This window comes from Pyxicephalus adspersus, chromosome 8 (genome assembly GCF_032062135.1).
Source record: "Pyxicephalus adspersus chromosome 8, UCB_Pads_2.0, whole genome shotgun sequence".
Classification (NCBI taxonomy): Eukaryota; Metazoa; Chordata; class Amphibia; order Anura; family Pyxicephalidae; genus Pyxicephalus; species Pyxicephalus adspersus.
This window is the reverse complement of record NC_092865.1, coordinates 22,282,729-22,298,699: the sequence shown is the minus strand read 5'-3', so window position 1 is coordinate 22,298,699 and position 15,971 is coordinate 22,282,729. Positions and strand designations below refer to the sequence as shown.

The 15,971-nt window shown below is 36.6% G+C and overlaps 1 protein-coding gene across 5 annotated transcripts in view; it reads left to right on the top strand.

Moving 5' to 3' along the window:
- Window positions 1–15,971, top strand: part of SEC16B (SEC16 homolog B, endoplasmic reticulum export factor) — a 111,040-nt gene that overhangs the window by 67,656 nt on the left and 27,413 nt on the right. For all 5 annotated transcript variants that reach the window (XR_011921907.1, XM_072419738.1, XM_072419740.1 and 2 more), the window contains 2 exons: window positions 7,205–7,301; window positions 10,936–11,169. Coding sequence is in view for 4 of the 5 variants with exons in the window: in XM_072419738.1 (XP_072275839.1) it covers window positions 7,205–7,301; window positions 10,936–11,169 (331 nt within the window). In the remaining variant the exon portion in view is untranslated. The remainder of the gene's footprint in view (window positions 1–7,204; window positions 7,302–10,935; window positions 11,170–15,971) is intronic.

Genomic DNA, 15,971 nt, shown 5'->3' with positions numbered 1-15,971 from the left:
GGGGCTCCACTCCAACGATCGGTCCCCAAACCACCACCGCATGTAACAAAATACCAGCAACCCCTGAGGACCTCAACTGTCCAACCCATCAAACAAAACACAACAAAATGTTCCCAAAATGCTGAAAAAAAAAGAGGGCGGTGGGAGGTAAAAAAACTCTTCTCCTTGCCTTTTTTTAAGATACTGACCTCCTACTTCCTGTACCTGACCTTTAATCCTTAATCTTGCCCACTCCCTCACCTCTGCCCCCCCCTTTTTTTTCACCTCTCCCTACTTCAGATACTAAATGAGCCCTTCACCCTCCCCAGCTTGCCCAGTCATGCCGGCCCTCCTCTTTGCTCCTTACACTTGCTCGCTCCAGACCTGAATATATAATTTCCTAATTTGGCTGCAGCACTTTGTATCATATCAAAACAGTATCAACAAATGTAATGTGTCCTGAGGGAATGTCTGATTCACTGTTTTATAAATAGAGTCCCAAGAATTACTTAAAGCAGAACTAAAATAAAAAAAAAATATGCTGGGTGATGTTTTTGGCAGAAGATACATGCAAAGTTTTTTCAGGCAAAGAACATAAATTTAAAGTAGACCTATCACTAAAATCTTTACTTTATATAAAAGGCTAGATATTTTTTATCTTATGTAAAAGAGTTATCTTCTTTTTTCCCTAACTTTTTTTCTTTTTTAAAAAAAGGGGAAGCCCCTCCTCCTCTATCTTTACTGCCACGGCGGTAAAAACTGAATGTGAGTGCAGAAAATCCTAGGATACATACGTCACGTATCTAAGGAGGCTTCGGGCTGCTCCTTCTGCACTTGAGAAGGGGCTTTTTCCAGAAGCAGCTTCTTTCTGTAAATGGGAAAAAAGTGTCAATCTCATGCATGCATAGTGAGACTGTCACTCTTTTTTTCCCCCTCTACAGCAAGCTACCTCACCCAACCTCTTGGTGCGAGATTGGATGATGTTGGCAGAAGATGGAAGAAAATGGCAGCGTCCAGCGAGGACAAAGGAAGACTCCATGACAGCGCCAGCGCGGGACCAACTCAAGGCTGCGTGTACAGGGATCTGCGAAAGTAAGGTAAGTGGTGTTTCTTTTTACTTTTCCTGACAGTTTCCGCTTTAATCCTAGTAGTTTCTTTATATTGTGTATTCTGGCAGTGAAGCATGCATGAGCATGTGCATGAGTTACACCATCCGTGGCCCCTCAGTGATGAAGCCAGAAGACACAAAAACCAGAAAAAGACTAGCAGAAGATGTTGGCAATAGTGATGAAGTTATAGGGGAACACTGCCTTGGTCCAGGAGGGAACTTGGGAGGGAAAGTGCGCCATAATGTACAATTTAGCTGTGTATTTTTATACAATACGGCAATAGCCTATTATTATAATTATTATTATATTCACTCAAGAGCAGTACATTTTAGGGATCATAGTGGGATTCCTTTGTATTTTAATACATATTTCAGGTTGTCTGTCCCTTCATGGGGTAGAGAAGCATCCTAAAACATGTTGATATAAGTTTCCCCGGGAGGCATTCTCATGCCAACTCAGCATTATCAGCTGGAGGAGTCACAGGGCATTTTCTTGGGTAATCTATGTGTCACTTTCAGTTTCTTCTATCTTTGTGCACCACTTGTCTTCCACAAGCAAGAGGATGTTCTACACCAGCACTATGTGACCTATTGGGATCTGCTTCTACCTGATACAATCTGACCACATTTGTAATGTGCACAGTTCTTTTTTCAATAAAGTGTTTTACTGTTCTGTCAGGTGTTCTCTGTGTTCTTGTAATTTTGGTTAATTGTCCTTGGAATTACTTGAAACAAGGAAAGATAGGTAGTACACCGATAATCAGTAAAGCACAGAAAGCATGTTAAGTATTTACCAAATTAAATGAACTGCGGTAATGCAACACATGACATTGAATGGATTGCTTTTTTACTTTTGACTTTAAGCCAACCTTTACAAAAAAGCTGTCATTTTTCTGTTTATTAGCACTATTCAATTAAACAAAGTAAACTTTTAAAAAATTGCATTGAGAAGATCAATGCTTTGTAACTTTCAGGACTGAAACTAGAAAATACAAATTTTGGTAAGTAAAACAAATATATGTATTTATTTTTGCCTGGAATTAAGCTTTAAACATATAAATGATATTTAGAGGCAGCAGAGCACTTCCTAACATGTGACTGTATAGGTACACTCTAACTTATGGGGTGTGTGATAGGCACACCCCATCCATGGCTGCTTTTCTGATTCAAATGAATGGATTTGTCAGGGATCAGATCTTAGAACTTATTAGCAGCACATATACTTTGTGGTATGCTGTACTGCAGGCATATTGGTAGCTACTGCATGGATGCGTTGAGATGCTATTGTAAATTAATGGCACTGCAATACATAAACATATATATATGGGACTGCCTGGTAATGTTCATTGCAAAGAAATGCATTTTCCCAGAGCAGAGAGATGTGAATTCAGCCCTATGTCTAATATACACTTCCAATTACTGACTTCCAAAAGAATCATTAATGATCATTTTAGTTAACAGTCCTGGATTAATGGTTGTTGTTACCTACTACTGGACATACTACTTTTGGACAAGCGTCCTCTTCTGTTCTATGGATATGGACTGCTGAAACATAAGTTGAATGGAATCATACTTTGTTGGTGTTCAAACAGAGGATCGCTAACAACTTCCTCAACAACATTGGGTAACAATAGATTTCAGCCCAAGACAATCATGGGCAATCATTTCAAGTAATGAAAATCTAGGCGGTATACATACCCAAAGTTAAAAGAATGGTTAGTGGAGTTGTCCACAGAACGTGCCCCCAATTAAAACACCTTATCTGTTGGAGAATTTCTTTCAGTGACTCCTAGACCCCAGTTCCACTGCAGTGACTTCAATCATTTTCTTACCTTCATTTATTCAACCTTAGAACCTGAGCTGTTCATGTGTGTCTGTAATTAAAGAAATGAGTTGGTAAGTCCCAGTGGCTATATATAGCACAATTTAGTATCTTTAGCTTTTCCCATATGTTCATCTTTTTCCTTTACATGTATAATAAAAAATCTCTGGCTTTTAGCATTTTAATGTCCTTATATGATTCTGAGACTAAATTTTTCCAAAAAAAAGTATTATGCTCACATAATTAAACAACCTACATCAAACAGTGTTCTTTCCTGATACTTTTGTCAAACGACATGCAATGTGCAATTATAGCAGACTGACAATCAGAATAGGATGTTTAAATCACTGATTTTGTTCTTTGGACAAGGCTTCTTTTTTTCTAAGAAAATGTAAAAACCCTCTGAAAGATAGGTAGTTGACATAGAACTGTATTGTTTTCAAAGAACTGTTTTTGCTACAATGCTTCTGTACTGCTAGATGTGCAAATCACACACAAGCCTGCACACATACACAATACCTCTACAGATTATTTGTCACCTCTCATTCACAGTATGCATTAAATTGTACTGCTGCTAAGATGTGTACTATAAAATGAAGGTCTTTATATGTATATCTAAGTACCATATTCTTAGATTTGCTCATGTACATAAGTATTGTTTCTTAATTTTTTATGTTAAGGTCACTCAGATATAAAGCCAAGTAACATATGTTTAAAATACTTTTTATTAAAAGCAACATAAATGAGAGGTTGTGTACTATAAGAACCATTTCAAAACACAGTGAGCCAAAGTAAATGAGAATGAGAGAGGTTGGGAACCCATTTGTGCATGCGATTGTTGCAGATTGCAATGCAGTTCCCAAACGTGACTTTTGGCCATGCAGTTGTTTGAATGTTTGTACCACACCCACATGCAAATTGGGTTATTGTGTTTTGCATGTTGAATGTGAAACAGTCATAATTATCATGTCACAGCTGGTATGCTGTTTCTGGCAGCAACTTACTAGTAACAAATTAATGCTCACCTACTTCTATTAAATTGCTTTTTGGCTAGTTTAGGCCCTTTTCCCACTAGTGCATGGTAAACATACACACTTACACACACTGTTCACTGTATTTCTATTTATTGCTAATGGCTCTCCAAAGCACCTTACCAGTGCACTGCATTTTGAAAACTGCAGTATGTATGATTGTGTGCATTATGGTGCATTGGGCAGCTCACTGATATGACTGGATTGCCCCAACAATACATGTGTATTGCCATTCATGCATGCCAATGTGAATGGCAATACACTGGTTATGTGGAGGAGAATGGCATGTGTGGTTCTTTGGATGCACACTAGTTAGTGCATTGCAATTTAGTGGGATGTTGCATGGACACTCTAGCACCTGTGCAGAAACAAGTATATGCTGCACATTTCAAACTTAAAAAAGCAAGTTTATTTATGAACTATCGTTAAAAAAATGTCAATGAATGGGATGATTACAATAGCACCATTATTTGATTTAGTTTCACTTATCATGAGAATCAAAAGCGAAGATCAGATTTACAGTTCATATTCAGGTATGTGTGCAGTAATTGAAGATTTCTGCTGCGGAGGAGGATTCTACCATCATGAGTAGGCAATGGCTGGCATTTTAGTAGTGGCTCTCATTACAGGCCTGATGCTCTAGTGCCTGGTAGGAGGTTGAAAGAGCTTTTTCCAAATCTATGGACATTATCCGACAGTAGAATGTCAAAACCTCTCCAGAAGCATTAGAAAAGAAGAAAATATAAAATGAAAACTTCACATGTAGATAATGTTTTATGGTATATTTCTTGCAGGTACAGTTCAATAGAACTATAGCATTGAAAATATAGCCATGCCTGTATAAACTGTCATTCACGATCCCTTTATTTTTAACAAAATGGCCTTTTAAACCAGTTCTGTCTACCTATTGTGAAACTAACCCCAAAGCAGTACAAATGACATTTTAGTCTTGTAGAAGCAGAAAAAATGTGTTCTTTTTCCTCTGTCGTGATTTTTTCACTCTGTGGTTGCCTTCAGAGATAGAAAAACCAGTGATTGTGCAAGGGCAAGGGGTCTGCATGTATTAAGTGGTATTGCTTGTAATTGGCACAGGATATCACAGACTTTCTGTGGTTTCAGAATCAAGCAATTACAGGAGCATAAAAGGGCTTCTGTCAGGAAGCTCAGGTACGCAAGGTGAAGCTGTAACAGTGCAGCCTGCCACAGCCAAAGCTGTACTAAAAGTCTTAGAGGGGATTTGTTCTCAGCCTCTTCTAGAACAATGGAAAGAGATGTGTGTGTTTCAAGGTACAATACGACTATTATACCATGCTTACTGCGGTGTAACAAAAAAGAAAAGTCAATGCGCCTCTTATAATTAAGCCGCATCTGAACTCGTCTCTAAACAACTTTTTCTGAAATCCCAGGACCATTTTTGGGGTGTTTATTAGTTTCTCTCTCCTATACCAATTAAAATGAGAGAATGGTCATGACAGACTCTGAAGAAAAAATTTGACACTTTAGAAAGTGATACAATACTATTTTTTTCCTCCTTTTGCTGTACAATTATCTTTAGCTAAATTTTATTGTGAGTTTTTTTTACTTTTTGACAGGCTTTGTGTAGGCTGCGTATATCTGCAGAACATTGATATGTTAATTAGCAGTGAACTTCGAGTGTTAATTAGCAGTGAACTCTCGATCCTCTCATTAAACACAATGAAGGAAGTGAATTGCTAGATGTTGTGTACGGAATAACCTTTTTGTTTTTTTTAACAGAGAAATATTTAAAGGATAATAAAAAACACAAATGTAATATATTGAAGCTTTTCAGTGTCTAGAGATGGTGGTTGCATTAGTTTTCCTGCTTGTTTTTTTTTTTTGAAGTGAAAGAAGACAAGAGAAGAAAAAATAAGAGAAATAAAAGGAGAATGAAAAGAAATAAAAGAAGACAAGTAAAATGAGAAAACGCGAGAATTGAAAGAGAAGTGAAATGAGAAGAGCAATTGAGGGAACAATAGAAGAGAAGTGAAAGGCAAAGAGAAGAGAAAGGAGAATAGAAGTGAAAGCAGAAGAGTAGCAAAGAGATGTGAAAGGAGAAGAAAAGAGAAAAGAAATTAAAAGAGCAAAGAAATGAAATGTAAAGAAAGTGAAGGGAAAAAGAAAAAGAAAGAAGAGAAGTGAGTGATGAAGAGAAGTGAAAGGAGAAAAAAAGAGAAGAGAAATAAAAGGAGTGAAAGAAGAAGGAAAAATAAGTAAAAAGGATAAGGTAAGTGAAAGAAGACAAGAGAAGAAAAAAGAAGAGAAATGAAAGTAGAAGAGAAGTGAAAGGAGAAGCAAAGAGAATTGAAAAAGGAAGAGAAGTGAAATGAGACGAGAAATGAAAGGAGAAAAAAAGTGAAAGGAGAAGAGAAGCGAAAGACAAAAAGAAGAGATAGGAGATGCAAGAAAATAAAAAAGAAAGAGAAGTGAAAAGAAAAGAAAGGTAAAAAGGAGAACACAAGTGAAAGCAGAAACAAAGGAGAACAGAAAGAAGAAGTGGAGTAGAAGAAAATAGAAAAGAAATTAGAAGAAAAAAGAAAAGAAATGAAAGGTGAAGAAAGTGAAAGAAGAAAGAAGAGAAGCGAGTGGAGATGATGAGAAGTATAAGGAGAAAATTGAAGTGAAATGAGAAAAGAAATAAAATGGGAAAAAATTAATGAGAAGAGAATAGAGAAAGGAAGTGAAAAGACAAGAGAACTGGAAGGATACAAGAAAGTATATTTTTGTTGTGACCTGACACTTCTGGGCTACATCACTTTGTGATAGACCCTCTTAACCGCAGTTCCATGGTGTCTCATTCTTCTTTTGCAGCTTGGAAAGCCACCTTCTTAATGCAATTTTGTTTTCATTTTAATATAAAATAAAGGAAAAAGTAAAAGATATATTCTGTTTTGAGATAGGTGGGATGGGTTGCTGTAGATCCTTTAGTAAGACATATGTTCCAGCCATTAGCATCCATCCTCAGTTGAAATATCATTCATTTGTGAACTTGTCTTTTAAATGGCATGAATATGGACTCTGTGAAGCACTGCTTGGCCCTAAATAAATATACAAAAAATATGAATAAAGTCCCACAAGTTTAAGTAAATACTAACTGTATGAAAAACAATGTTTGGGGGGACATGTACTGTATTACATAAATAAAGTGGTATTTTTTTGGGGGGGTTCGCATTTTCATACAATTCTGTTCGGTACATTGGACATATATTTTGCATCTTTTATGTGCCTGTTTTTATTTCCTATTAGACAAAGGATGGAATGGGTAGAATAAGCCCTGTAATCTGCAGTGATCAAGAGAACAAAACAGATATGGCACAACAAAACAAAACAATAGATGTTTCAGGTAATACAAAGATAAGTGTAAAGTAAATAGCTAGTATTCAATACTAAGCAACTTATGATGTTTTACATATGAAAAAATATATCTTTACAAATACATCCCGTGCGCTTACTTTGTAGAGCAATAGGGATATTAGTGACGTGTGAGGAGTAGTCAAATACAGCACCATGTATCTCTTTACTGCAGGTATACCAGTGAAAGATGAAATCTGACGGTTGTTATTGGCTTGGTTGATTTGCTGTTACAGTATGTACTTTACCTATTGAAAATCAATACCATGATTATCATGAAAATAAACACCAAGGGGTTTATTTAGGTGTTCAATTGACGTGTTTGTTTATTCATTCTGGGCGAATTGAAATGTGCTTTAACTTTGTACTATTATATGTTTGTGATTGCAGCAAAGGAAAAAGCCACAAACAAATTGAGTACAGTATGTTTACTATATGGCCAGCAGAGGGTGAGTTTTGGAAATGATACCTAGTGTACACATTGGCCAATTAAATAGGAAATGGGTATCAAAATACTCACCTAAGTCCCATTTAAAAGAAAAGAATCAATAACCCAGAAATTGGAAACATTACATTATAAATAAAATGCAATTTCCTTTATTTACATTGCTTTAAAAATTCTAAAATGACTAAAATAATTTTTAAAAATAAATTTGTATCATTCAAAGGTTCTGAAAAGTTAAGCTTCCCACACATGTACATATATGATACATAAAAAGGCATACCTTATTCTTGTTACAATAGCAGATAGTAGAGATCGTCCAAATATTTATCATTGGTGTTGGGTGGGGGCTTTATATTCTCAACATGTTTCGCTGTGGTATGTTACTGCATTACTAGAAAAGCCAACACATATGCATTAAAAATGATCAAAGAAAGAACATTGAAAGTATACATTATATATAAGTATATGCAAATGTAATACAAAATGCACTAAAAGTTGAACATCGTGGCAATTCCATATACCATCTGAAAAGTACTTACATTGAAAGATAAAAAAATGTGATAATATACTGGTGATCTAACATATGGAAAATGGTAGGTTAATAGGGGGGAGGATATAAACCTAATCAGATAAATAAAATTACACCTAATATAAATACTTATAAATTTGTATAAGCAGTGCTCCATAAATATTCAATTAATGTAATATAACCACAAAGCAGTCTTGGGGCTGGTGATTGCAGAAAGTATTCTGCAGCCTGGGAGTAGTATGCCAGCATTAGGATTGAAAATGTGGGTAAGTTAGGGAATTGGACATTCAACTCGGCTATCTCTAATAAAGAGGATCTGCATGAGTACAAACAATAAAAAGCAGTAGGGAGATGTAAAGAAGCGTGGAAGTTTAATAACTGCTTGGGTGTCATTTCCTAACTCACCTAACTCAAACTAAATTTTATTTATAAATGTCCCCTTTTTCTGGATTTTTGATTCTACTTGCCATAAAAAATCCTATTTACATATGTAAGTATTTTGATACTCACCTAAGTCGTATATAATTATAGTTTCTGGGATTGGCATTTATTAGTGTGCATCTTTCTATACTATCATTATTGCCAGTTACAGGCACAATCTAATAGAAGCATGGCCGCCATGGAACCAGCCAATGTGTACACTAGTTACAATTCCTAATATTCACCTTCCACGTTACCGTATAGTAAATATAGAGTACTTGCTTACAAAATAATTCAATTTAACTCATTAATTGATTCATTCAGTTGAACTCAAAACAAGTTAAAGCACATTACAGGAAATAGTCATTTTATACAGCATTAAAACTTTGTATGTAGTGTACTTCTCAGTACATTCTCCCATGCCTACTCAGTACAAAATATAATTTAAATCAATACTAAAATCAATATCTTTTCTACTTTCTGATCTTCAGCTATCTTGATTAGCTGGGCCGGCCTGACATAACTTCCTGTGCAGGCTCACAGCAGTTCATTTACTCTCGGCACTTGCAAGGGAAGAAGGAATGTGTGCAGCTCAGTGAATTTTGACAGATGGGATAGCGATTAAGCAGTACGAATACTTTTTGCAGAAGGGGCATCGCCTTTCCTTTTCTGCAATAAAGCCCTGCCTGATGCCAAACATGAGTGTGACAAGGCAGAGAACCGCATTCAGTACCCTTCCTCCCCCTTAACAAACAACACTACAATAATATTGGGTAAATGGCCCTTAGGCCTTTTATTTAACTTAAAAAACTTTTATTAACAATAAGATAATCATAAATAACCATAAATCACAGTTACAATAACAAAACCCCAATAAATAACTTTTCTTAACAATCATATAACAAAAAATTTGAAACTCCTCTGGTTACTGGTCCTCGAAGGCTCACCAATTTACCCCCTTTTGGGTCTGCACCACTGTGATATAAATGCTCCCAGCCGCAACCAACCAGCTCAAGAACGATGCCAGCAGCACTCGCAGCCCTTTAAACCAACTTTCAATCCTTCCATAAACAACTTAAATCCAGAGACTCCCACACCATAGATGGGTCTCTCACCCCCACTTAAACATAACACCAACCAAATTCCCTCTAGGACCTCACAGCCTACTCACACCCCAAAACACCCCCCTGCACGAAACACAGTGGCCGGTAGGCGGGAAACTTTTCCTCTCCCTGTCCCGATGCCAAATGCTCCACCTCTTCCATCCCCCCCCCTTTTCACTCTTCTTCTGCCTTCTGCCTTCTGCCCACAATTACGTCACCCCTTACTCCGACTAACTACCTCCCCTTAGTAACTCCCCTTCAAATGAAACCTTCCACTGCCTGCTCCCTATCCCCTCACAGTCATGAAGGCCTTCCACTAGCTCTCACTGGGTTCCCCTGCTCTAGGCCTTTCTGGACTGCCATTAGTAGAGAAAAAGTGGTACTTGTGTACCAGGCTCTGATCAAAAGAACTTTTTGGGTGCTGGAAATTTTAGATATGGAGTAGGGGGTCCAGGAAGTTTACCTAGTACAGTGCCCAGAAATGTATAATGGTTACCCTGCCTTTAAAGTACATTCAATTATATTTCAATCTCTGAACAGAATGTGTAAAAAAGGATTTTCGTCGGACAAATGTAAATGGTCTGTAAATTGAAAATAAATTACAGTAAATTGAAAATAAATTTAACACATAATATTCATAGTTCATTTTTGCTTTAGGTTAGTGATATGTGCCATCTGTAGCTTCTATTGCAGCTTCTATTGCATTATCTACTTTATCTCTAAACCTGCCTCTGCTGGATCATGGTATACATATCACTCCATGCATAGTTTTTGTCTGTGATATATATATATGTATATATATATATTTAAAACTGAGTGCTAGTTTTTTATATTAAATATTTTTTTTGTTTTTTGCACAACTTACTGTTTTTCAACTCTGTTTCTTGTTAAAGATTTTGACCCCAAGGTTATAGTAGAAGTTTATCTGAATCAGAGAATATTGTCTGATAATTATTATAGCCTTGAAAAATATTACTGTATTGGACAAGCACTTTAGTTGAAATGATTCCAATTGTGGAGCAGCGGTGACTTTTACCATTTTATAGGATGATTTCTTTTCTGAAGCTTACATTTTTTTTTGTTGTACATTTAAATACATTGTTTATAACTGCATTATTCTATGTTTTAGATGTGACTACATTAGGAGAAGATTTGCAAAACTATCACAGGAATGAAACAGAGCATGGCCTCCAAAATGCCGCAGAGGATGGAGATCACACTGGTAGCTGGGTACCCCAGTATACAGATCAGCAGTCAGTGGATGCACAAAGTGGACATTATTATGCGTGGGGTTCTCAGCAAAGTGCGCTCAGTGCTGAATTACCGTCTGAATACAACACGTTTAAAGAGCAAGAAGATCAAGGTACTAAAATTTTAAGATTTTGGGGTCACCCAGCAGAAATCAATAGAATTTTTTAGGTCTGCAGGAGCTTTTTTTTGGAGGGGGGATCCCTGTTGATTTTAACATCAGCAGCCTTATAGTAAGTTGTATATTTTTATTACTGGGTAACAACTTAATGCCACAGAAATGGGGATTCCCTTAAAGTAAAATAGCAGGGCAACATGAAAGGTTCACTTTATTTCCCCCATCACTAAAAGCACATACCCATCCATACTTTGTTCTTTTACTGTTCTGGTAAAATGCTAGGAACTAATATATTAATTAATTAATTAATATTAATTAATTAATATTATTTGCCTTTAATTGCCTTTGGGATTAATTGCCTTTGATCTTAGATGGCCAGTTTGGTGGTTTTTTTTGGGTGTGGGGGGACAGTCCTAGGCCCTGCGAAAAGCCCAATGCAGATATCAGATGGTTGTCACTGAAAGCAATCTTTTCTCTAGTGATCCTTTCCAGTGACAGATGAACAAAAGTGCGCTGTACATATAGCGCCATTCTCTTCTATAGAAAGGGGAGAGGACATGCGACATAGGTGTGACCAGTGGTTGTATTTGATCAGTCATTCATTATTCTAATGTGACATTGGGGGGCCGCTGTTAGATTTTCACCTGAGATGAACACAAACGGGCAACAATCATCTGACACGTACAAAGCTTAAGCTTTAACTAGAATGTCTTGGAGCTTAAAGTTGGCTTCCTTTAGTCCTTTGGTGGGGTTGACTAAAGAAACTAATTGTAAACTGCTGGGGAGGGCAGAAGAATAGTGAACCTGTTACTTTGCTCTGAATGAGTAAAGCACTAATTTGCATGCATGTATAGCTCAGTGTGTGATCCCTGCATGTCTGCGTGCCGGAAATAAAGAAATTCCCATGTGCATGTGTGGGAGTTACATCATTCCATTCTAGCCAATCAAAATAGTCAGAGATCCTGAACCTGGAAGAGGACTGAGTGAAGATTCTGGCCCCAAAGGGAGGACAGGTAAGTTTAGTAAAATCATTGTGAACAGGGAGGTAAGTTTATTCTTTTTCAGAATAGACATCAGCTGTCACTTCTGCAATAACGTGCCTGCTTGCTCACAATTTTTTTAACTTTAATTTGGCTTTAGAGTCTGCCATAGATTCACAGATGTCTATGCAAAATGTCTATACCCAAAGATTATCACCAAGCTCCACTACACCTTGCAACCAGCAGCCTAGAAGATCCCTGATAAATGAAAGCACAGGTTATAGCGGTCACCCTAAAAAGCCCAATTCTGCCACATTGGGCTGCTGATTCTTATTGCATCATTTTGTATGTGTTCTCTTGTATATGGAAAACTCTGTGTGTGATTTGTTTTTTCTTTTAATCTAAAATCATATGTGTATGTTGTATTGTGCCCTTTAACTTGTTTCCTTTAGTAACAATGGCTTGTAACTGTGCAGGGAAACAATAGGTGGTTGCCACTAATAAGGCAACAGATTGACCCATTCAATGAATTGAGCATGAAATACCAGCAGGAGAAAATGTTCTGCCTATAGAACAGAAAGTGCTAAACGTGACTTCTATGGAGACAAAATGGAGTAGAGCTCATGGAGATACCAGAATAATACATCTGAGGGCAATAGGATTTTCAGATGCCAATTATCTGGAATTCTTGTGCCTTTTATTCTTTCAGAATAGTAAAAATGTTGCTTGTTTTACCTTGGCCAGTCAGGTGGTTGGACAAGGAATTCAGCTCATGAGATATTATTAGCACAGCAATTGCTGTAATATATATGTAGGCGGCATAATCTGATGTGCTTTATAGGCTTGAGTTGTATGTCACATTTGAGATGATTAGGAGATGTGCATCTTGTTACCCCTTATTTATTATAACCTGACCACACTTGTTACATGTTCCCTTCACATTTTGCAGTATTGAAGTATTTGGTTGTATAAAGATATGGTTTGTATTACTGTGGCAATAGTATATGTCAGCTTTATTATTGTGAACATGTCTAAAGTGGACATAAAAAGTAATGAAATGATGTGTTATAGGGAATATTTAAAAATGCTAATTGTGCATGAGTAGCACCAAGAAAAATGTACCTAGTACATAAGGGTAGCAGTGCGCTTCTGTCCCTAAAGTCCTTTAGATAAATGGCTGCAATGAAAAAATCCCTTTTCAATTGAGTTATTTTTTTTTTAATAAAAAGTAGGCCATATTATTGGCATTCTGTACACATTGTTTGCTTGTTTTTGCCTTAAAGTTGTAGAGTATATAGTCTTTGTTCAAATGTTTTATAGGTATAGGCTTAATTAATATATATATCATTATTGAAGATTTACTTGGAAGCTACTGAATGCTCTCCATGGTGGGTTATTGTAGGATATAAAAAAAGATGGATTACACTATTTGATCCGCTTAATCTGGAGGATGTCTTTTTTATTTTTTGTTATCTGGTTATTGGGTTTGGTGATATAAAAAGTCTTTAGGGGGTGGAGCTGACATTTCTCTGAATTTTCCATTAGGTCCTTCTTTGACTTTTGGTCAATTTGGCTATTTGATACATGAAACTGACTTGTCTAGGATGTGTAGTCACTTAGGGAGTAAGGACAATATTGCATTTTTATGTTTTGTAGCTTCCTGTTAGGTTTTTCTTAGATAGCTTGTGGGGGTAGCTAGTTGGGTTTTGTCATCACCTGGAAGCAGAGTTAGCATTAGTTTTTTTACCTTGACAAGCTTCTGATAGCTTGTGGTTGGAGCCATTTATCTTCTATATGAAAGATTTTATATAGGTATAGAAACATATGAACTGAACATTCTGGTATTTAAACTCACAAAGTGGTAGATCAAATACCTATTTTACATGTCAAATGTGCTTTCACATTGTACTACATCTTATCTCCTAACATCTCTGAATTCAGCCGGTGGGCAGGTAAATCAGACATGTGACACCCAAAAAGGAAGAACAAGATTCTGGATTACAATTCTCAGCACTTCTGCCTAAAAATAGAAACTGTGTGTACATAAGGGACATGGTAGATGGTAAAGAATTGAAAACCCCCAATCTGTTAACATAAAACTAAAAGACACAAGGTGTCCTGACTGTGTAAAAAAAAGTCCATCCTGCGGTAACCCCCAGTAAATGCAGGTGAACACTTCACAAGAAGGTGAAGGGTCTGGGCATATTACACATACCCAAGATATTTAGGTGTCTTTTTTAGCTCAATGTCTAACAGGTTACTAACATTTTATTCTAATATGAAATTCAATATACTTTCTTAAAATTATTTAACAATATACATTTAAAAGATTAGGTTGATGTAAATGATATTATCAATGTGTGTTACAGCTTTAAAACTTTGTTTCAGTTTATAGTTGTGATTATATATAAACCTTAGACAGATGGACTTGCCTATTACATATGAAGTATTACACAAGAATTGCATTTTCACACAGTGAAAGAGTTGATCAACTTGTTACTCAGGAAAACAGAAGCAAAATTATAGCACCAAACCAAAAGGATTTTCCTGTAGGGGCTCTGTTTAATGCAATACCAAATTGTAAATAACAAGACATTGAAAAAATGTTTGGAAAAAAGCTTTACAGCAAAATTAAATCCCAAAATTTTAAAAATTCAGCCAAGCAGGTGCAAAAGGGACAGGGTTCTGTGATAAAATAATCTCTCCGATCACACATTTTTTAAAGGCACTCACCTGTACCCTGGCACACCATATTTTTTTTGTCTTCGGCCACCTTGATTGGGCACGCTGGGATGACGTAACTCCTGTGCAGGCACGTGGGAGTCCGTTCAGTTTTGGCAGTTGCATGGGAAGTTGGGATGCACCGGGTATTCTGGCTTCCTTTGCTGAGCTGCGCAGCTCAGCAATATTTTTGACAGAATACAGCAGCGATCAGGCAGGTAAGAATGCTTACTGCCAAAGGGACATCACCTATCACTTTCTCCAATAAAGCCCTGATTGACCCTACATTTTAGAAGTGGAAATTTAGTTCTGCTTTAAATGTACTATCTGAAGAACTAAAAAAAACATTGTTCACAGAGTTCTACTTTTTAATGTGCTTTTTAGGTTCCTTCCTGTCTGCAGCATGTTCCTATTGCCCAGTCAGACAGTTTATCCTAGTGATCCACTATTAGGAATATGAGGAAGTAGTATACTACCTGTCAGGAAGGTCCAACATTTAGAAAAATCTTCAAGTTTTGTAAAGCTGCTCAGGTCCTGTGCAGCCACCTCTAAATAACTGCAGCAGATTTTATTTTGTTCAAATAAAACATGGGGTCTCTGTAGAAATTACACTGCAATAATATATGGTCACCAAAATATACCACACCATTCCAAATCTTATCTATATCATGTTCATTATATTCTCCTTTGCTCATGTGGATCACCCTCAAAATACACTTATGGCTTAGTAGACGTCTGAAGTACGTGGCATTTGTGTCAAATTTAAAGTGAGGCAGAAAAGCCCGCTACCTTAGATTCAGCCGTATGTGCTGCCAATAAAAAAGCATAACAATGTGTTTACACATCCATTTATTCACAACATCTGCTGAACAGTAGAGTGTTACTGCATGTTTTGGCTCTGATGCAAAAATACCTTGGTCCGCAATTCTCTGGAATAAAAAACAAACCAAAAGAGCACAAAATAAAGATTTGATGAAAATTAAATGTGTTGCTGCAGTTTTTTTCACTAGTCACTGCACAAAAAATAAAAAAAACGAATTTAAAGTAAAACCAGTGGGTGTTTTTTTAGGTCTAAAATGTTCCTGTGGCCTGTTTGTG